At 36.2% G+C, this 24,057-nt stretch overlaps 1 protein-coding gene across 2 annotated transcripts in view; it reads right to left on the minus strand.

Moving 5' to 3' along the window:
- Positions 1-19,237: 19,237 nt before the first annotated feature.
- The window catches only part of Exoc2 (exocyst complex component 2), a 190,584-nt gene continuing 185,764 nt past the window's right edge, over positions 19,238-24,057 (minus strand). For both annotated transcript variants that reach the window (XM_040282200.2, XM_005335159.5), the window contains 2 exons: positions 22,745-22,804; positions 19,238-20,824 (listed from right to left, as the gene is read on the minus strand). In XM_040282200.2, the coding sequence (XP_040138134.1) occupies positions 20,731-20,824; positions 22,745-22,804 (154 nt within the window). In that variant the 3' untranslated portion in view covers positions 19,238-20,730. The remainder of the gene's footprint in view (positions 20,825-22,744; positions 22,805-24,057) is intronic.

The following is a 24,057-nucleotide window of genomic DNA, read 5'->3' on the forward strand; positions in this document are numbered from 1 at the left end:
CTTTACAGTTTACAAACTTTTTCACAAAATGACTAAAGGGTGTCCAGAATATAAGCATGACTCACCACAGGTTACTCCTAGAGTTGTGAGGAGCCTCTGTGATGACCTGTCTCAACTGCACCCAGCGCAGGGACCGAACTTGGGCTCAGGGACACTGGGAGTCACTTCTATTGGGTCATAGGTGAGGGAGGGCAGCCCAGCTTCTGACTTCCAAGTCCATGTTTCACTGCATATTTTAATTCACATCTCCAGAGAACCCAGCCCACATGGTAAAACTCACATCTAAGAAGACAGAAATAAGATGACTGCCCTCTGTGGCATTGTTTGTTTGAGAGTGTCAGATTGGGATTGGCTTATTTTACTTAGCATAGTCTCCCACCCACAAGAATGGGGTGCCTTCATTGCTACACAAAATTACATATAAGAGTTTGTGAGGGGAAAGGGAAAAAAAAACAAGGGAGAGAATTAAACAACAGCAGATGGGGTAGAGAGGGAAGGGGAGGGGGATAGTAGGGGATAGGAAAGGTAGCAGAATACAACAGTCATTAATATGGTATTATGTAAAAATGTGGATGTGTAACCAATGTGATTCTGCAACTTGTATTTGGGGTAAAAAGTGGGAGTTCATAACCCACTTGAATCAAATGTATGGAAGATGATATGTCATGAGCTTTGTAATGTTTTGAACAACCAAAAAAAATTAAAAAAAAATAAAATATATCCCATGCTTGTATAATTTTATCAAAATGGATTCTACTGTCATGTATAACTAAGAAGAACCAATTAAAAAAAAAGAGTGTTGGGTTGGTGCACAAGAGAACCTGAGTCACCCAGGCACATCAGGCCAAAAAGAATCGGAAATTCTGTTTTGAGCCAAGAAGAGTTAGGACAGTTCTGATTTGGGCATGTGGAATTTTAACTCTTTTGCTTTGTTCTAAGGCCACATGCTCAGAGGTGCTGAGAGATTTATAAACTCCTGAACTTGTTTAGGAAGTGTGCATACCTGACAAGTTTTAAGTGGCTCATTGTTTTTTTGTGTGTGTTCTTTAAAGAGAAATCTTCATGTTCTTAAAATATTCAAAATTACTTGAGTTTCATTTCTGAGGAGCATTGTCAAAGGTATTGTCTATTTTTATAAACACTTTTTTTTTCTGAATGAAAGTATTTATGGGATTTTCTTACAAATGAAACAATGTTGAGGTTTCTTGAAATGAAGTGGAGGCAGGTCTGTCTGTCTGGCTTCCATTGAAGGGTGCATGGGTGATTCCAGCTCTCTCTCAAAAGTCATAATGGAGTCTGGGGAGAGACTTCTCTTAAGATTTGTCAGGGATATAGGGAGAAATCTGGGGCTCATAAGAGCAGTTTTAGACTCATTTCCTTGGGTTCCAAACAGCACATTGCTTGGCCTGATCACTGTCCTCCATCAGGGACGGGGTAGATGATCCTAGTGCCAAGGAAGAGAGTATAGGCCAGGTCCGTCATGCATGTCAACTGGATATCAACAATCTTAATGGCTGATAGTCAGCCAGGGGTGACGTTTCCCTCCAGAGGATTTAACTGGGGAAAGTACTGCACATAAAGTCAGATGTTTTTTATTGAACTGTAATTTAAAAAAACCTCATGCAAATAGAGAACATCCAGGTTGGTCTCTAGACTCCCAGGTTGGGTTCACAAATGCACAGTGCAGAAGCTGCTTCCATCTCTGTCAATGGGGACACTAGGACTGCTTCTAAAAAGGAAACTTTAGCGTACAGTATTTTCTTAAAAAGTGAAAAAAGGAAAACCAGTATCTAATATTAGTGAATGTCTTCCTCCCCTATTAAAAAAAATACCCCAAAGGAGGGAGACAATTGCCCCTTCATGCCTTCCTTGGTCAGCAGGGCCTGGTAGATGCTTTGGTTAGTAACTTCCGAGTTACTGGAGACTTTGGTGTGTTCCCTGGGATTCCTCATTCATCTTTTCCTTCAGGCATGCCCTCTTCACATCCTGCTCACTGTTAAGCACAAGGTAAGCCTTCATTTTCCCAATTTCCTCTTCAAAGAGACACTCTGCTGTTGTTGTCCACCCTTTCTCCCCCATGTCGCTCTGTTACCAGGCATCCCTCCTTGGTCCCACACAGCAAGCGCTAGGCAGTGGGAGGATTGGAGGAGAATCACTGGCTCTCTATAAAATTTATGCCCCAAGTCTGGTTGGAGTCATCTGTTTTCCATTTTGACCATGGAATTTAATAAAACAATTTAAGATCCCTGCACAGGGAGAAATCAAAACACCAACTCCAAGTGTCAGGATTTTGTGTTGTCTCAGGGACAATGACTCAAGCTTTCATCAAGCAATGATGGAAGCTCTTTAAGGTGATAAATGTGTGATATAATATAGTTGTTCAGAGCCAACACTGAGATGTGTAGTCAGACCCAGCCAAGTAATGTTTAGAGGTGAAACTAGTCTGACTCAGTTTCTTTGAGGTTCACAAATAAATTTTCAGGATATTTCTGAAAATTCAAACAAACAAAGCCTAAAACATGATTTTGACATCCAGGCAGCAGAGCCACCTGATGATACCAAGGATGTGCCATTTATCTACATACTACACGCTGCCATAACTCTTATTGAAACAGAGCCCAGACACCATGTCACTTCAAGCCTGTGCACGTCACTATGTGGCACATAGACAATAGGGCATTTTCTCACATAGGTCTAATACTATTATCACATCTACCCAAACTGACTTCTAAATATCGACACCCAAGCCATATTTAAGCATTCTTAAATATGATTATATCCCTAATATCCCTATATGGTTGGTTTACCAATGTGTTATATTGAAATAAATTACACTGAGAGTAGAATTCATTTGGATGTGTAGGTTCTGATGTGAATTTACAACCTGTCTCCCTGAAAACACCCCTCCCTCTCTTCAGGAAAAGGTTCTCAAGTTTCCAGGCCAGAGGCTAAGGACATCAACTTAGTGTTCTGGAGCAAGAAGCTGATGACAAGACTAGAGAAGAGTGGCAGAAGCTCTACCTGGTTTCCTGAGATTACACCTCATCCCTGCCAAGGTAAGGCTCTACTAGGAAGACAGTGCTCTAAGACACAGTGGGTCTTGGTTTTCACTCATCCCTATGCAGTCATAGGTAAAGCACTAGATTTCTCCTGGCCTCAGTTTTCCCTGTGGTAAAATCTAGATGTAAAAATATTAATATGTCTCATTTCAGAGGGAATCCTTAATCTTGTACTTGAAAGCTCCTGAAAAAGCACTATATGCTACACCTATGAGAGATGATGTCATGATCAGAAATGAGGGGTAAACACAGGTCCACCTGTACAGACATGTGGGCAGGAGCTGCTCTATGAAGATAGTGGTGCATGATGATATCTGTATTTGCTGATTTGGACAACTAAAAAATTAGCTTGTTATATAATAGCAAATAGTCACTACATCCCTACTGTTTCAATAAATGTAACAGAAGCTCTCCTATTAATATCAGATATATTAATTCATACTACTTCATAGTAGCATCCAGTGGAAAAATTGGTTTGTAGGATTTTTCCTTAAAAATCTAGACACCAATCTATTAAATGGCTGGGTTTGAACATGTTTTCTAAATAGTAAACTGTGATGTAATGTTTTCCTTTTGCATTTGCCCCAGAGCCTCAGTGCTCCATCTTGCCGCAACCCTGGTTTATTTATTTATTTATTATTATTATTTTTTAAAATATGGTCCTCCAGCCCAGGCTACCTTGAGGATTTGTCCTGGTCTCTTTTTTCTTCTCATTTGATATGATCCCACTCAGCCCTATGTGGCTTTAGCTAATATCTTTGATTTCTATGGTTTCTTCCTATCCTCACTACCTTGGGGGTCTCTGAGTGGTATATCCAATTTCTTCAAACCCAAACAAATATTGGGAAGTTGGTGAAAATAAACCTCATGCCAAACTTCTGTCAGCCTGCTTTCTGAATTGATTCCCTCTGATTTTGTGACAATGGACTTGCCAAAGACACATAATCAGGTCAAGAACTTTTGTTCATGGTGCTTGGACAGCCTCTTGACATGGAGCTTGGGGGAGCACAGGTCTCTACACCTCCTAAGTGAGCCTCTGTATTCCTTGAGCAAAGCAAATGTTGTAGAGCCCAGGAGTCTCCACCAACCCAGGCTGCCTTTCATTCCTGCTTGGAGAGTCCATTAGGCCTGAGTGTGTGCTGTCATATGCCTAGTGTCATCTAAAGGTAGTGCAGATGGAGGTGAAGTGAATGGACTCTGGAGCACAACTCTTCAAATCCTAGCTCTGTTCCCCATTGGTTATGTGGCCTCAGAAAGGCGGTTGACCCTCCACATATTTCAGTTTCCTCATGTATAAATGGGGATGATAGTAGAGATCTGTAAAGGTTATTGTGAGAATGCTAATACATATAAACTTGGAACAATGTCTGAAAAACAGGAAGTACTCAACGTCACCCAGGTATTGAGGGAGACCCCAAGTGATAGGTTACAGAAGTTGGACAGTGCAGATGCTGAAGTCCTCAGCTGTGGCACCTCAAGTCAGGGAAAAACTGGGCCCCTCCTGTGAGTACAGTGGGTGAATCAGGTGTGCTAGGAAGTTTGAAAACCATTTCCTTATATGAAACTTCTGAATTATTCTCCTTCACTTTGAAAAGCAGAGCAAAAGCAAGTAACCAAGGCACTTATTTTATCCAAATCCTTTACATCAGTGTAGGTTTGTGGAGGAGTTATCCTGTGAGAGGGCTGGTAGGACTGTGAATGCAAAGGCTGGGGTGCAGTTGGGAACACCCATCATTTGTGTGTCAGGGACCGATGGGAAGGAAGCAGTTCTATTCTTAAGCATGGTAGCATTTTTCGAAAGTTCTGATTAGGAACCTAATTTTCAAAACCCATTTGTCATTCAAAATGTCATTGTGGATAATATCTCACCCATCAGCTTATACATAATAGGATTTCATGTTGTGACTTGGTACTGTCAAACACAGATGATAAACCGTTAAAAAAAAAAACTCTACATGGTAGTTTTCTCATTCTCAAAAGAATCTTTTTTGATGAGAATCTGTGTTAAGCTCTGTATGGTAATTGGGAGGACTGAAGTTGAGTGGGGGCAGGGTTCACTGTGCTGAGTAGCTGTTTCCTGTTTGGTTAGGATGAAGACTTCTAAGAGGTGGTGGAGAGATAGCATACCTGCACTTCCCACCCATCATCAAACCAAGGTACAGGTCCTCAACTTGCTGTGTCCAGAACTAGTCGTTTTGCTTTTTTTTTTTTTTCTTTGTGGTACTGGAGACTGAACCCAGGGTGCTCTACCATCCATTTTTACTTTTTGAGACAGGGTTTTGCTTAGTTGCCTAGACTAGCCTTCTAAGTCCCTAGGATTACAAGGTGTATTCGACCATGCCTGGAAGAAATAGCTTATTTTTAAAACTCAAGTGGGTATATGTCATGTTTCCCTCTCTATTCCCAACATACATAATCTGTCTTTTTCCCCCCTTACCTTTGATCCATCTTGCCAGGTTTGTGCCCATTCTGGTTTGTGCCCATTCTTTTAAATTTTCTCAAAAAACTTGATGGCTTGATCATCTCTACTGTGTTTTTGATTTATTTTTCATTCCTTCCATTTGTGTTTCCCTCTATGTTCTTTGGGCTCACAATTAAAAATAATTTTTTTAAACTTTGATTTTGATGCCTAGCTCATGTTCAACCTTTCTTCTTTTTCAGAAAGGCATTAAAAGTCACACATTTCTCTTCAAGTGTTTAGCTACATCCCACATTTCAATGTGAAATTTTTCATTATTATTCAGCTCTTGATTTTTCTCATTTTTGTGATGGTTTCTTTTTTGGCTGGTGTGTTATTCAGAAGTCTATTTTAAAATTTCCAAACATGCAGGGTCTTAAAAGTTATCTTTTTGTTACTAATTTCTAGTATAATTTTATTGTGGTCAGAGAATTTAATAACAGTTCTTCTTGAGACTTATTTTGTGGCTAGTAGTAGTCAATTCTCTGGTTAAAAGATGAAGGGTTCTATAAATTTCTGCCAGATGAAGCTTGCTAATTGAATTTTTTCAAATTTTCTTTCAATTTGATAACTATTTTGCTGGCTTAATCCATCAATTCTGAGAAAAGTATATTAAAAACTACAAGTATGATTATGGAGTATAAATCTCAACAATTTAAAAATTCTATTCTGGAGACTACATTATTTATTATATCTCCATTTAGAATAATTTTATCTTTCTGGAAAATTATTACTTTTATTATTATATGGTAGCTTTTATTCCTAAATGCTTTTTGGTTTCAATTGTCTGTTTTTAATATTTATTTTTTAAATGTAGTTGGACACGATACCTTTATTTTACTTATTTTTTTATGTGGTACTGAGGATCAAACCCAGGCCCTTGCACGTGCTAGGTGAGCACTCTACCGCTGAGTCACAACCCCAACCCTTCAATTGTCTTTTTTGTGTTGTCAATCCAGGACCCTTAGCTTTCTTTTCATGAATATCTTCCCGGCATACTATTTTGTGTGTGTGTTGTGGGAGACCAGGGGCTACCATTTTTTTTGCTTTTAATCTTTCTGAGTTGTTATAAGTTAGGACCCAGAAGTAACAAAAAATACCAAATAGATAATTTTTTTCCTTTTTTTTTTCTAGGAAGGGGTATCTTATCTGAGGATTTGTTTGGTCTGAAAACATTAATTCATTGACATATATGGTGCCAATTTACTTTAAAACATTTTTTAGCCTCTGAACTTGCATTTTCTATTTACTCTCCTGTTTTTGTTTTACTACATCTCATATTAATTACTTCTACTCTTTTAATTTCTCCTTTAATTAACCAATACACACTTATTTCAAAGTTTTCTATCCTATACCTATTATTTTTAAAAAACCAAAACACAACTTCTCACTATAATTTTATCTAAAAATGTTTCATTAAAGTTAGAAGAATTCCTATATTCCTTCTCTTTCCCCCAAGCTTATCCAAATATAAATATTACATAGCCATAGCACAATGATCAAAATTAGAAAATTTCATTGATATATTATGAATTGATCTGCAAGTTTTATTCCAACTTCACTATTCAGGATGGTTCCTCCCTCAAGTCTTTGTTTTCTGTGAACTTGATAGTTCTGAAGAGTACTGCTGAGGTATTTTATAGATTGTCCTTCAATTGTGCTTGCTTAGTGTTTGTAATTAAATTCAAGTTATGAGCATCACTTGATATTTTTTGTCAAAAAATAGTAATATCAAGTATGAAATATCACCAAATCACAGATGTTTCAGTTCCAACTGCTCTCTCCTGTAGGTAATATTTTCATCAAACACTGTTCTATCTCAACCTCCTAATTTAATCAATAGACAGGAAAATATTTACTTAGATCCAGGTGCCTTCTGAGCTTCAAGAGGTAGTCCTTAGGCAGGATGGTCAACAGGCCCAAGGGAAATCTCCTTGATGGTTGCTGGGGACAGCAAAATATGAGGGCATAATTTGATACTATTTAGAAGGAATAGTGATTTATTTATTCATTTCAAATCTTAGGATTTTCATGAGATGCTTCCTCTTGGATGTTAAAACTATACTGTAAACTGTCATTTTAAGAATCCAAATAACATTTAGAAAGAAACCTATTTTAACAGAGGTAATAGGTATATCAAGGATGCTTTTATTTTTGTAGCAGTCTTACCAGAACTTGTTTTGCAGCAGAAAACAACTTGACTTTGCTGTGTCTGACTTTAAAAAAAATTATTTATTTACTTATTTATTTTTATCAAGGATTGAATCTAGGGAACTCAACAACTGAGCCATAGCCCCAGGCATTTTTTATATTTTATTTTGAAACAGGGTCTTGTTAAGACATCAGGGACTCATCAAGTTGCTGAGGATTAACTTGCTATTCTCCTGCTTCAGCCTCCCAAGCCACTGGGATTACAGATGAGCTCCACCACTGCTCTGAATGTCTGACTGAATCTTAGACAACTCATATGGAGAAAACAGACCCACAAAGATAATAATTTTCCAAGGGCCTCAGGAGCAAGCAAACAAAAATCAAGCTCAGAATCTTAAGCTGTGCTTTGTAGTCTACCTACCTCAATGTATTCACCCTTGCTTGATAAAGAACACTATTTTTGTGAGTTATGTCTTTGTTCATGGTATACATTCCTTTGAGCATTAAAACAATGCAAATTAATCAGTGTTACAGATTGCAAAAATAAATAGTTGGGGAAGTGACCATATCTTCTTTGGGCTTCATTTATTCATCATATTTATAAAGCAATTGCCAGGACAAGCTTATTTTTTAAATTCCAATATTTTTGCTTTTCTGCTTCTACAAGTAACAATTTGAGCACTCTACGCACCAAGAGTCCAACTGTCCTTATCATGCAGATGAGTAAACAGAAGCAGCAAGAAGTTCAGGGATTTGCCACCATTGTACAGAAGATGAGAGAGCTAATGGGAGAAATCCAGCATAGCACCTTTGGATTTCATTTTCTTTATTGCTTATGCATTTTCTAGTTCATTGACTTCTTCCCTATCTTTATTATTTCATTCTACCTTAGTTAGGCCTGGAGTTCAATTTGCCCTTCTTTGTTGAGTTCTTAAAAGGGAACCACTGAGTATAGATCTGTTTCTTTCTGATACAAGTGTATAAGGTCACAAATTTCCCTCTAAGCATCTATTAGCCACGTTCTCCAAATTTTAATATGCCATTTTACTTTTCATTCAGTTTAAATGTTTTCTAATTTTTCTGATGTTTTCCTCTTTGATTCATGGTTTGTTTATTTCTATGGTGCTGAGAATGGAACACAGAGCCTCGTGCATGTCAGGTTAGTGCTCTACCATTAAGCTTATACTCCAATCTCCATAGGAATTTATGAATGTGATGTTTAACTTCCAAACACTTAAGTTTAGCTAGATATTTTATTACGAACTTCTAATTTTTCTCAGTGGTCTCTGTAGTATACAGTTGAATAATATTTTTATTTTTTAATTTTTACCTTTCTGATCATGGTTGGTTATTTTTAATCCATTCTGACCACCTCTGCCATTTAACTAAAATGGTCAATCCATTGATGTTTAATGCAGTTATTCATATGGTTATATCTATCATTCTAATATTCATTTTCTATCTGTTTTCTATTATCCTTTTCATGCCTTTTAAGAATCATATAGTTATTTGAAAAAATCAACCATAATTTTCCTATTGGCTTTTTAGTCACATTTCTCTATGATATTGTTTTGGTGATTATTCTGGTGATTACAATATATATCTTTAATTTTCATAGACCATCTGCAGTTAATATGTCACCACTTCATGTAAAATGTAGAAATCTTGTAATCAGGTCCATTTCTCTGGTGTCTCATGTTACATCTGGACATGCTACAGAGCAATACTATAATATTTGACTGAAACAACCATATAAAAATGTAAACACAGGAGCAAAAAAAAAAAGTTCTATATTTACCCAGGTATTTGATACTCTTCATTGCTTTTTTTAGGATCTGAGTTTCTATCAGGTATCACTTCTTCATTATCAGGCATCACTTCCTTTCAGTTTAAAGAACTTCTTTAAGTGTTCCTATAGTACAATTCTGATGACAACAAATTCTTTTTAATCTAAAAAATGTCTTTATTTTGCTAAAGAATGTTTATGCATGATATAGAACTTTGGGTTGACAGTGTTTTACTTCTATCACTTTAAAGATGGCTATTTCATTCATTCTGATGTTAAATCAGAATTCAAATGTTGTTCCTCTTCATATATTGTTTTTTATTTGTTCTCAGAAGAATTTTTTTAAAAAGCTTTGGCTTTGAACTACAGCCTTGGTTTGGCATTCTTTGTGTTAATACTTTTTGTTGTCCACTGAGCATCCTGAATCTGTAAAATTGTTTATTTCAATTAAAATTTGGGCAACTATCCATTATTATTTCTTTAAAGAAGTTTTTCTGCTTGATTCTGTCCTTGTTCTTCTAAGGTTACAGTTCCACCTGTTAAGTCTTTGATTACATCTAACAAATCTCAGTATATGTATATATTCACTTTCTCTTTCTATTCTTCACATAATATTCACTGATCTACTTTAAATTCATTCACTCATTCTTTCCTCAGTGATTGTCATTGTGCTATTTGTCCATCCAATTTTTAAAAAATCAGTTATTTTTCAATTTAAAACTTTTGTCTTTTTTTGACTGATATTTGCTCTTAATTTATTAAGAGTAAAAGTGGTTTCTTTTACTTTATTGTGGATAGTTATAATAGGTGTATTAAAATCCTTGTCTGCTAATTCCAACACCTGGATCATCTTGTGGTTGGTCTCAATTGATTTTCTGTTGTCTTGAAAATGTGCTTCGTTTTCTTTGTTCTTCAAACGTCAAGTAATTTTGGATTTTATCCTTGATATTAAAAATAAGTCATGGATAAGTGGGATCCTATTTTCTTTAGACTAGTAGGTAATAATCTTGCTTAGATTTGAACTGCAAACTTAGTTTCCTGAGTGGAACTTTTAATCTCAGATAAAATTATTGTCTTTAGCTGAACTGTTCTGTTTTGTGCGGGCATTGTTCAGGGCTCAGTCCAACAATTTAGGCAGAGTTTAGGGATTTCTTCTCTGATTCTTTCTTCTCTAAAATTCTCCTCTTTTCTAGTAGCTACAGTTTCTGGGAATCACACCTTTTGGTTCCTGAGGGCAAAAGGATGGCAATTTTTCCACTGGTGCCCTTGCCACCCCTAGCACTATGCCAACTATAAATGGTTCTAGGATAAAAGCTACAAAGAGAGAGAGAGAGAGAGAGAGAGAGAGAGAGATTACTCACATACCTTGGTCACTGTGTTATGGATTCTGCCTGCTCTGTTCCTGCTCAGGGCCTTCAGTCAGTTGTTTTATGTGTACGCCAGAATTTATGGTTGTTATCTGCAGAGTGTCAGTCAGTCTGATGGGATTTTACCCCCAGGAGAGAGAATTAGAACTCAGTTCCTTTTGAAATACTAAGCTTTACTCTGACTATAGTAATTATCTTTAAAACAACAACAGGGAAATGACTTTATTTTCTATGTAAAAATTACCTCTTTTTTTTTAGGGCTGGGGTTGTGGCTCAGCAGTAGAGCACTCGCCTAGCATGTGTGAGGTCCTGGGTTCAATCCTCAGTACCACATTAAAAAAAAAAAATAAAGATATTGTGTCCATCTACAACTAAAAAATAAAATATTAAAAAAAATTAAAAAATTACCCCTTTTAAAGGGCTATCCTTTTCTGGCATTTACTTGAACAATGAATTATCAGTGATAACACGGAAGGGAATAAATGTTTCCTCTGCTAGGATACACACCTGCTGTTATAGCAGTAAGCATCTCCTACCCTTACTTAGTATCATAAGACCACAGCTATGATTTCTCATGAAGTGGTCTAAGAGCACTTGTCCTTAACTGACACTCCTCAGCCCACATCTGTTCAGTTCCAGCAAGAGATGAAAACAAATACAGCTGATGCTTACCAAGTCCTTACATCTCTTGCCCATATATGAAGCCCTCTGACTCTCCATTCATCTCTTTCTAATAAAGAAATGATTTGACATTACTACGTGCAGTTGTTTCATTGACTATAGTATAAGTGAGGAGGACTACTCAGTGACAACTTTTGCGCAATTTTGCTATTTAAAAATTTCATTATGTAAAATTTCAAATGTATCAAAAGTGGAGAGAACAATATAATGAAGTATCTTGTACCTTTAACTCTGATTCAACAATGAGTAACTTGGAGCCACCTTTATCTCTATAAAATGAGTAGATATCTATATCCTACACTATCCCCTCATTCTCACATCTTTTTAATGTAAAACCCAGATATCTTGTCATGTCTTTTATAATGAGTTAAAAAGATAAAAACATATACATATGTATAGAAATCCCTCAGTATTCTGGGGTGGGGTGGGGGGTTCTAGGACCCCTTGTAGATACCCAAATCCACAGATGTTCAAGTCCTTTATAAAAAATGGCATAGGATTTGCATAGAACTTATGCTCATCCTCCTGTATACTTTAATCATTTCTGAATGACTTGCAACACCTAATACCATGTAAATGCTACGGAAACAGTTGTCATACTGTATCGTTTAGGAAATGATTGCAAGGGAAAAAATGTCCGTATGTGTTCAGTATGTCTTAGGCCACACTATGTAGTATGTCAGCAAGACATGAGAATGAATGATGCTCAAACAAGTGCAGAAGAGAGACTGAGAATCTATGAAATAGTAAGAGGCTACTGTAGGGCATGCCTCATATTCCTTCTTCATGTGGATTCAACATAGTGCTCGGTGTATGACAAACTTGAGTTTTGATTTTTGGAATTTTCTAGACTTTTCTTTTTGAATATTTTCAATCTGCAGTTGGTTAAAACCTTGGATATGGAACCAGGGAATTTACAGAGCTGAAAAATTTATATGTATATTATCCAGTACTTTATTTTTTTAAAAAAGTTTTAGGTTCATCACAAAATTGAGTGTAAAATCCACAGTTCCCATTCACAGCCTGTCTCTATACATACACAGACCCTCTAATCAACATTCCCTGCCAAATGGCACAATTGCTACAAAAGATGAACTTCCATTCACACATTATTAATATCCATACTCAAAGTATACAGGGTTCCCTTGGTGTTGTACATTCTGTGGGTTTTGACAGATGTTTGATGACATATCTCCACCAATGTGGTATCATGTAGAATAGTTTCACTGCCTTAAAAATTCTGTCCTCTGCCTCTTCACCTCTTCCTCCACTCTAACTCCAGGAAACCACTGATTTTCTTACTGTCTTAATAACTTATCTTCTCCCAAAATGACATACAGTTGAAATCATGCAATCTGTAGCCTCTTCATATTTGTCTGTCACTCAGTAATATGCATTTAAGATTCTTCCATGTCTTTTTAAAGCCTCATACATGCTTCATTTTAGTGCTGAATAACATTCCATTGTCTAGATGTTTATTCATTTATCCATTTACCTATTGAAGGACATATTGGTTTCAAGTTTTGGCAACTATAAAATAGCTGTTATATAAGTCAAAAGTCATCACTCCAACCAAGGTCATCTAGATTTTCTCCTGAAGCATCTTTCTAGGAGTTTCACGTTTATTTACAACTTTAATCCAGAAGAGTAAAAAAGTCTGTATCTAGATTCACTTTTATGCATGTGGATGCCCAATTGTTTAGCACTACTTGTTGAAAAGACTAACTTTCCCCCATTGTATTGTCTTTGCTTCTTTGCCAAAGATCATTTGACAATAGTTATGTGGCTCTATTTATGGGCTTTCTATTCTGTTGCATTGATTTATTTGTCTTTTTTTGCAATGATACATACACTGTTTTGATTACTGCAGCTTTATATTGACACACTAAATGACATGTATCATGTCACAAAGAGCTAAAACATAATTATTTTTAAAATAAAAATCACATACCATTATAACTTTTAAAATTTTAACAATTCCTATTACCAATGTTTAAATATTGATAGAGTGTTTAATATTTTTAATAATTTAAAAAATAATTTCCTGGTTTAATTTAGGATCAAATAGCACCCACACAATGCCATTGATTGATAGATCTCTTAATTATCTCGTCATACAAGATATGGCTTCTCCCTCTTTCATTCTCTTTTTCATTTCCCCTTCAATTTCTTTTTCATAGAAATGCGGCACTTTGCTTTACAGTTTCCAGCAATATTGATTTTGTTTAATGTCCACCAATATGTCTTTCTACTCCTGTACTTCCTTTCTATAAACTGTTAAGTAGACCTGAATGCTGAGGTTTGACTTTTGGCAAGAAGACTTCATTCGTATATTTTAAACCTAGCTTCTAATTGGGCTATGAAAGATTATTTCCTGCATGCTCGACCTGACAACTTTGGCAACTGCAGATGTAGAATGAGTTCATAAGATTAAATAGCCTACACTAATACTCTTTCTGTCTTCTAAATATTACAGTAAATGATTGTATCTTAGGACAAATCTGAAGACTAAGTACACGTAAACACTCATGGTGTTATGAACAAGTAAAACATACAAACAAAAAGTTAATCTGAACTTTCAGTTATGAATGGCAGATTAAAACCACATTAACCTTTGCTCTTCCAAAACTCTACAAAAATGACAGTATAAGATAGGGGTGTAGGTGTGTGTGTGTGTGTGTGTGTGTGTGTGTGTGTGTGTGTGTAATATATGCAGTATATATCCTTAATATAGATCTATGCACACAGGGTTTACACTGTGTAACATTTATACACAAAGAGAAGTAACACAGTTGGATAAAAAATGGTATAATCCATAAAGCAAAAGAGAATAGAAAACAATGGCTAGAAAAGTCTGAAAGCTGTACAATAGATGGGTGAGTGGAAATTGATTCATAAGATCTATATAAGTTATATCCCAAATTGACAGTATTAAAAACAAAAATGCAAAATCTGAATTTCTTACTGCAAAATTCCCAGAAGACTCAAGAATTTGTGATATAGGAACCTCTGGAAGTGGGGACAAACTCAGGGTTAAAAAATATATGATTAGGGATGGGAATGTAAAACATACAAACATCCTTGTCTAGCATGCAGGAGGCCTTGTGTTCTATCATCAGCACTGGAGGGAAAAAAACAAAACAAAAAGTCAGTCTGAAGGTGTTTAAGAAACAGCTAACTGTTCCAGGCTTCTTCCTCTTCCCCACACAACTAGGCACTGCCCTTGATATTCCTACCACCATATAAGTTAGAGCTTTATTCTCGTGGGAGGCCGAAGGTAAAAGGTTAAATAAGGAATATCAGATCCAGTTGAGAGTAGGGATACTCTCTACCCAAACTGACCTCCAACCCCTTTTGCTGCCACTTGCCTCCCAGGGTGCTGATAGCTGCTAAAACCTTCTAGGAATGAGATTGGAAGCACCTTCTCTGGGAATATGATCAACCCTAGAGAAATTACCTATATTTTGAAAAATGAGTTAAAGATAATACAGTCCTGGGGATTCCTTAGTGAAAAGACCCATCCCATCCTAATTGAAGCACTCACTTGATAAGCACAATCCACTGCACGGGGCTCACAATCCTGATCAGCTTTGAGTTAAGTGTGAGTATATAACCAAAATTCACTAGAAATATAAACTTTTAGGTATTTAATGCATAGAATAAAGCAAACTGACAATTATGCAAACAGAAAGAAAAACTAATAGATTATTATTCTTCCCAGAGAAATAATAAGACTCTATAAATTGGAACATTCAGAGAACAACAACCTTCTTGTCAGCTTAAAAAAATAGCAGAAATTAAACTCAATAGAAAGACTGAATGGTAAATGTGAAAAATTTCTCAGAAAGTAGAATAAACACAAACAGAAAACAAGAAGGAAAGATTTTTAAAAATCTTGACAGGGTCAATGGGATTCAAAAAAATAACTCAATAAAATTTCCTAGAATTTAAAAGCATTAAACTTATCACTAGGAATAAAAGAGCATCATATCCATAACATTATAAACTGTCAGAAAACTAGGAAAAGGATAAAATTCTATAGCAAAGAGAGCTAAAGGCAGAGAGATTGGAGAATAATGATATAAGGCTTTTGAATTTGAGGGAAAATGACTTCCATCCTAGAATTCTATACCCAACTGAGCAATCAATAAAGATTTTCTTTAGATGTTCAAAGTCTCAAAGAAATTTACCTCTTATATTCTTTTTTTTTTTTTTTCAGGAAGTTACCAGAGGCTAGGTCCAACCAAGTACGGGCGCAAACTAAGAAAGAGGAAGACACAAGATACAGAAGTGGTGGATCCAACACATGAGAGAAACAGGGAAATTCCAGGTTGATGACTTTAAAAGGAGGACCCAAATGTAAGGCCAGTCCAGGGAGCAACCAGTCCAGGCTGTGACAGGCTAGAAGGCTGTGACAGGCTAGAAGGCTATGAGGGAAGTTGTTCAAGAAGATGAACTTGATAAAATACTTATGTGTTTGAATATATCACATAGACATTTGCACATTTTGGGGATATAGGAAAACAACATGGAATACATAGAAAATACAAAAAACTACAGAACACATCACAGTCTAAATTGGTTTAGCATATAACAGTCATGATAATCTGAACACTAAACATGGAACCAACCAAAATAAACACATTGGGAGTAAAGTTTAGAGAAGGGTGTGTGTGTGTGTGTGTGTGTGTGTGTGTGTGTGTGTGTTTGAGGCAATAAGAAAGGAGAGAGCTAAATTCTCATATTCTATTGTAGAAAGATCATAGAGCCCCAAACTTACAATTAAGAAGTAGCATTATAAACTTGTTAAGGAGTGACAGAGAGGCAAATACCAGAAGACTCAGATGAGTTAGGAGAACTAAAAGTGGATGGCTTTAGAGAGTAGGCAAAGTGGGTAAGAATGATAGAGGGACTGTCCACAACCAGCTCTGTGAAATCATTTTCTTTATGTATTTAATTTAAAAACATGAAAAGATTCTCTGACACATTTGCTAACAGTTTCATCAATAACATTCAACAACTATTTCCTAGCTATTCATTACCAGCTGCTGGGTTGGGACCCCTGTCTATAGACAAGGATGGTCCAGTGATTACTGGCTGTGGCACAGTGTACAGTAGTCCATGAGAGAAGGGGATGGGAAATATGGCTGTACAGAACCCAACCTGACATTCTGCTGTTTGTACTTACCTAGGCACAGACTGATTTCAGAAGCTGGGCTGAGACTCAGCCAAAGGTTGGGCAAGAACATCTGTAATAGTTCAATAGACAAAGAGGCAAGGGCAGCAGGAAGTGATTAGGTACCGGGAAGAAAACTAACATTAGAGAAGCTGAAGAAAGAGCCCAATAAAGGAGTTTCACTTTGGTTTTTAAGGCAAAGATACTCAGTGACACTCAAGGAAGAGGCAGTTCTTTTAACATCCCCTATTGTGAGATAAGAGAACTACTGCACAGCAGTTCTTTTCTCTGGCCTGCTTTATTACTCTCATTCTAGTCATTTACAATTTTCTTAATGCCAAGTTTATTGACTATTTCTCAGTATTCTTCTTTTGACATCTAACTCTTTTGACTTTAATGATTGGTCTTGGTTCTTGTGCTTAGTTAAAGTGTTTATGGGCTGGTGGGACAGGAAGAGTAGTTTAAAAATGTGAGGAAATAATAATGCTAAAATCAATATCAACAGTGATCACAATAACACAATCAGTGGGACAACAGCCACTGTTAAAAGACAGAAACATACTGGCTCCAGTGCTTGCCTGGAGTTTATAAACAGAAGGACATGCTAACTTTCTTTTGGATTTCATTGGCCACCATAAGTACATGTAACCCAAAGACCCAAGTCTTGTCCATAGATTTTCTTTTTTGGCGGGGGTAAAGCGGGTACTAGGGATTGAACTCAGGGGCACTCAATCACTGAGCCAGATCCCCAGCCCTCGTTTGTATTTTACATAGAGACAGGATCCCACTGAGTTGCTTAGCACCTCATTTTTGCTAAAGCTGGCTTTGAACTTGCGATCTTCCTGTCTTAGCCTCACGAGCTGCTGGGATTACAGGCGTGTGCCACTGTGCCCAGTCATAATATATTTGTTATTTATTTATAACCTGACAAGTACAAAGAGGCTTTTTTAGAGTGATATATATGATAAAATTCAAATGTGGGTTAGAGAAATGAGATAAGATCAGCACACAAAAGGCAGAATGGCATATAAATATACATAAATATACACACACACATATAAATAAATATATATATACACACACATATAAATATATATGCACACACACACATACCAGCATTTAAACCAAAGTGAAAATCATTGCAACTGCTTCTCTAATTGAGGTACTCTGTAAATATTAAAAATTTTTAGATTTTCAGAGTAGTTTATAAATCCATATAAAAATCTTTATAATAATACTGATAGATAAATGTTCAATGACAAAAATGTATTCAAGTTTCAGTATTCATAATTTCAGTATTAACAATTGTGCTAAGCATACAAATGTGAGATTTAATTATTTTACTATAATTATTCTAATTATCTGGAAACCATACTTGATTTAAAAACTATTTGGAATAGTAATGTTTCAGAAAACAAATTATAACACTCCTAAACAACAACTAGACTATCCTACAGTATATTCATAAGAGAAACATATACCACTACCTTGTACTTGAATCAGAATTAAAATACAACTATTTTTAATTCATTCTCTTAAAGAAAAATTCATGCAAGGATGACACAGAAGTGGGAATGAGTCAGTAAGCTGTGCCTACAGCAAGTATGCTTGTTTTGCAATGCCCAAATCATTTCTAGAACATGCCACTTTCATGGTACACTGATATAGAAAGTCTTAGTAAAATCAAATTATTTCTAATAGTCCCTTAGCATTTAAAATGAGGCCTACTTAGCTAACTCACATGAAGCCAAGCTGACCCACATAGACGTGGATCTGTTAAAATCAAAATGCTACCTGCAGATGAAAGCACCTTGGACACCTCCATTTTTTTTTTTTTTCCTCAGCTGTCTCTGTGAAACTTGTTGTAGGGTCTGATTTAACTCTCAACTTTCTTCTAACTTATGTCATGTTCCTCCATCTCCACTTAACCATTAAACTCATCTTCTGTAACATAAGTAGCTCTTGAAATCCCCCTTTCTTCCAAGAAGTTCCCCCTGACTACTTGGAATAGCCTTCCTTGAACTCCCTCATTTGGGTATGGGGTTTTTATGCTATACTTCCCTCCATTCTCTGGGCCATAACTTATTTCTATGTTGCTGAAGTTTATTAGCCTCTTGCACTTATGTGTTTCCCTTGAACTGTGTCCTCAGCTGGGAGAAAGAACTGGAGTAGTAGTAAGGCAGCAATGAGGTCAGGAAGCCAGAGGGTATGAGTGTGAACATGGGTCCTGCCACTTACCAGTCTTATTGTCTCAAGAGAAATCACCAACCTTCTATGTTTAACTGGACAAAGGAGGTGACCCAGCCTACAGTTATCATAAGCTGTTGTGAGGATTAAACAAGGTAATGTAGTACAATAGCAAGCATGTGGCAAGTTCCCAACAAAAGATTTAGTGGGATACCTGATAAATGCTTGCTGACAATGACTTGACAAACATAGCATAGACCAGCATTTAAATGTTTATTTTTGAATCAAAACTAGACATATAAGCAGTTTTATAACTAATGAAAATGTTGAAATAGACACTTGGGTAAAAAAAAATGTTAACTAAACTACATCTCAGAGTGAAGAAAGATTCTTTATTGGCTGAACATACTGTACTAGATATTTAAAATAACACAAACATTCAGGATTGCAGTTTTATAATTTAGTTCACAGTCATGCTAGATACAATGGTTAACACACTCAGGAAAGACAACATTCTGCATACATTAGATTAAACTTTTAATGTCCAGTTATTGTGAGTCCACCCAAACATCAAATTAACAAATACAACATTTACTTATTTCATATAATTCTGTATATTGCTATACTGTGCTCTAAAATTACTTGTATTACCAAAGACATTTATTTCAGCAATTGAAAAATAGAATTCTATATCACCTACAGAAAAATTTGAAGACCTTGACAAGTAAACCACAATTGGAAACTGTTTTCTGAAACAGAGGGTAAAATGGAGTTAGGTGAGAGAAGCCACTTTGTCACAGTGACCTGAACCTATTCTGGTAAGTCCAGTGAGTAGTGAATCACTGCCTGCTGACCCAGGGGTGTCTTTTTCTGAAAACTCTGACTATGCCAGAGTAGCATCCTTTCAGCTCCGGGGCAAGATTTTTCAAAGGCTAAGAAGTGGTGGAGAAAGTAAATCACTAGAATCAAAAGCAACAGGCAGGAGTGCCAGCTGTCCCCATGTGCCTGGCCTGTTCTTTAGGTGACATTGAAGATGGTGCTGTCCTGACAGTGCCTGTGAGTTTGGCATAGAGTCTGGCATTCACATTCCATCATAGATAACACACAGGTCCTCAGGAATCAATGACACACCAATGCTAAGTGACACACATCGCACACATCAAATCAAAAAGAATGAGAACAACAACAACAAAAAAATGCAAAAGGTGTTAAATATTTAGTACTGTGAAAAATAAAAACTGGACAACAAAATGCAAAGTTAATTCATGAACCACTTTTTAATGCAAGACCATAAATTTACCCCAAACCCACATGAATTAATGATGTAGGACCATCTGTATGAAATAAGGTTTTAAAGTACAGCTGTGCAGTTTAGGATAAAGTCCCAAAGATGTCTAAATATAACTTTCAAATTTCTTATCAATCTCTTCATGGATCTTATAAACTGCTGACATTAAAAGTCTATTAAATGATACATATAGAAATGCTTTCAGACATACCATGTGCCATCTCAAAACATTCCCTAAATAAGCTGCTCCTCCCACAACACTCACCAGGCAACATTTAGCTGAAGCAAAAATAAAATAAAATAAAAATAAAAACAAAGTATGTCAAACAGTCATATAGAACCTTATTAACAACAAAAAAAAGGCACACCAAAAAATTACTGCTTGGGTTTTTCAAATACTGTCATTTTGGTTGAAAAAAAAACCATACATTAATTTCTAAGCTTCTAAGGTGTGGGGGGAGGTGTACAGAGAAATTGCAAACACAGTGCTCTATACATCTAATACCTTTAGGGCACTTAGAAAGTGAATATTCTTATTACATGTTATCTTTCTGGACTGCCCTTCTTTTGCAGGTATTTATGTTTTCATCATGGTTGAAGAAGCAGCTTGGAAACAGGTAAGCTGCAAGTGCATACTGCTCTTGAACTTGTTCAGCAGCTCTTCCAGTAACCTGTAGGGAGGAGACACTATTTCAAAGCCTGACAGTGAGGGTGGCTTAGCAACCTAAGCAAACAAGTAGGGAGCCAGCTTGCCGAGCTTTGCCTTCTGCTTGCTGTTTTTAGAAGGAAGCCGAAAAAGTCATTATCTATTGATTCTTAATAACAGAAACAACTCAACCAAGGAAGCTGGTCTAAAGAATATATCAATATACACATTGTGTTTGTATTTAAAAATGTCCCTCCTGTCCCATTCCCCTAGATTAGGTTTCTCCCCTAAAACAGAGTAATATTCGGACCTATTTTTTAAAATTCACTCTAAACATTTTGAAAAATATTAAAATTCACTTTTTTGTTATACATTTCTATGAAAGCTAACAAACACATATAGTAGTCTACCTGTTCAGGAGACAGAACAGTTCCATCATCCTTTTGTAGTCAACCTTTACTTCTAAGCTCACACCACAGCAACCCTAACTTCTTTTGTGTTATTTTCTGTCCCTCTAATCTTCCATTTTGTCTTTAACAAATATTGGAGCATGGTGAATAAAAGTAGCAAGTTAAAAACCAAGGGAAACAGGGTTAACTCTAGCTCCTCTAGGAATATCATTCTGCTATGATTTTCAATTGTTTCCCTACTTGGTCTGATATATTCACATAATTTTAAAGCTTGAAGAAATCTTAGAGCTCATCTGATACAGATGAAGCAACCAAGGCCTGAATTTCATGGTACTAAAGTCAGGAGATTGTTTCATGGTCGAACAATGCTCAATATTAGAACATTATCTTCCATAGTACATTAAAATATAGTCCTACTCTGGGATTATGTCAGGGTGTCTGTTGCTCCAGACTCAAATGTACCAGGCTTCTGAGCCATGCTCCATTTATTTAAAATAGAGGTGACTGCTTTAATCTTTTATCATATTTATTTTAAAGAAATAAACAGGGTTTGTTATAAATTCAGTTAGAAGTCAAAAGTTAGTGAGAGAAGAAGAAAGTAGGAAAATGGAAGCAAGGGCTGTTGGTGTGGGCACTGTTTGTTCATATATCTATCTGCTAGTGTGAGAAACACACAAGGGATTGCACTGGGGATCACATAAACTGGGTAGCTAGTCTGTTCCCTCTTCTTCTAAGCCCTGTCCACTCTCAATCTCATGTGACAGTGCCTCCTATTGGTTAGTTCCTGATGTTCTGTCTGTGCTGAGTTCCCACCACATTCCCCTGAGCTAGGGAGCCCAGCCAGCCCCATGTGCTTCCCACTGCACCCTGATGGATCACATGCAAAGGTGGGTGAACTTCAGCTTCAACTGGTGAGGAAGCAAAGAGCTACAGCATTTCAGTTGCTTCAGTTGATGCTAAGTTAGAAAGCTCCCTGGCGGAGATTTTCTCTCATGTCAGAATTCTTGTTATTTGAGTAGTAAAGTTTAAATACAGGTTGAGATCATTACTGTGGTAGTAATGAAATATATACAATTTTATGATGCCATATTGTATAAATCTACGTTCTTCATAATTTTTATTTTGTAGAGAATAAAGTATACACTATTAAACTAGTCATAAAGAAAAAAATACTGAGTTCTGCACTTTACTACTCTGCCCTCTTTATTATATTCTTAAATATATAAGCCAATAATATAGTGTAAGTCAAATGAGTTTTCTTTGGATATTTTCAGTCACTTAAAACTCAAAAAGTCTTAATTTCTAAATTATCTTAAACCTAAAAGAAAAGTCTTACCTTATTCTATCACTTGGAAGAAAAGCAAGATACAAGTAACTTGGTACAGCTATTAAATACTGCTCCTCCTTAAATCCACATCATCATCATCATCATCATCATCATCATCATCATCATTATCATTTTTAAAGGTTCTTCAGATAACAAAACTTTGTTCAATACACCTAACTATCGTCTGAGGACAGCACAGAGAACTTACTTCTTATCTGCTCCACTTGCAAGCTGAGGCAGGGCTTCCAGGGCCTGTTTAAAACTAGACCTGGAATAAAAGGATAACACTTAAGCCCAAACAATTCAGAGTTCTGAGGGAATAAATTAAGAGGATCACTTAAAAATTCTTAAGCATATCTTAAGTATAAAGAAACCAATATAAGCCAGTGAAGCAAGTAGAAATATGAGAAAAAGTAAAAGTGAAAAACAATAGAAAAAGTAAAAGCAAAAGTGAGGCTATGGTTACTAGACAGAGGCTTCACAGGAGCAGGGTCAGAAAGACTCAACTGGGAAATGAAACGTCACCTGAACAAAAGGGGGCTATTCATGGGAGAGGTGGGCTTAGTGTGGACATGTTCTAAAAAACAAGATCTTTTTTCTTTTAAACAAAACTGAACTACAGATAAAGTAACAGGTATGAGAAGAAGGAACTATAAAGAAATGGGAATAAGCTTGTAAAATATGACATAAGTAAGGACATTATAGTATTGCCATGTATAGGGCCTGATTTACAGTCAGTATCTTATAATAACTAAACATGGTCTTCACAGGATTTAGCTATTATATTTAAAATCTGTAAGAAAATGAACAGATGTCTATATACTTTAAAAAGGCAACATAATTTCTTTACATGAAAAGAACAAAAGGAATACATTTAAGATCCTCATATTTGGTAGTCTTTTTTTTTTTTTTTTTGGTATCCATTGAATCCAGGGACGCTTTACCACTGAATCACATCCCCAGTCCTTTTTATTTCTTATTTTGAGACAGGGCCTCCTTAAGTTGCTGAGGCTGCCTTTGAACTTGTGATCCTCCTGCCTCACCCTCCCAAGTCTCTAGGATTATAGGCATGGGCCAACTGTACCCAGCTTGTTATGCTTAACTTTTCCAAGTAGAAAGTATCAGAAAAATCACTGAACCAAATGAAAAACATGTTAGGAGAAAATATTTGGTACTAAAATGTACTGTTCACTAAGAAAAAGTTCTGAGGATTTTCAAATCTCTAATGACTAGTCAAACTGAGGAAATAAATGTAATTGTTACTATTTAAAGATGTTCTGTGATTTTGTATTATAAAAACATCCTCATCAATCTACCAGGAAGTACATTTTTGAGCAATGTTTCTTAAACTAGGGGCAAGTGCTACATTAACATATAAAGAGAAGAAAAAGTTCCAACAAAGTCATAAAAATGGGCGCTGGGAATCTTTAGTTGTACCTGAGACAGAAGTGGGGGCTTGAAGGGGTCCTTATTGGTATACTCAGCCTTCCCAATAGTTATTTGGTTCTCCTCTTTCCTGGG

This window comes from Ictidomys tridecemlineatus, chromosome 8 (genome assembly GCF_052094955.1).
Source record: "Ictidomys tridecemlineatus isolate mIctTri1 chromosome 8, mIctTri1.hap1, whole genome shotgun sequence".
NCBI lineage: Eukaryota > Metazoa > Chordata > Mammalia > Rodentia > Sciuridae > Ictidomys > Ictidomys tridecemlineatus.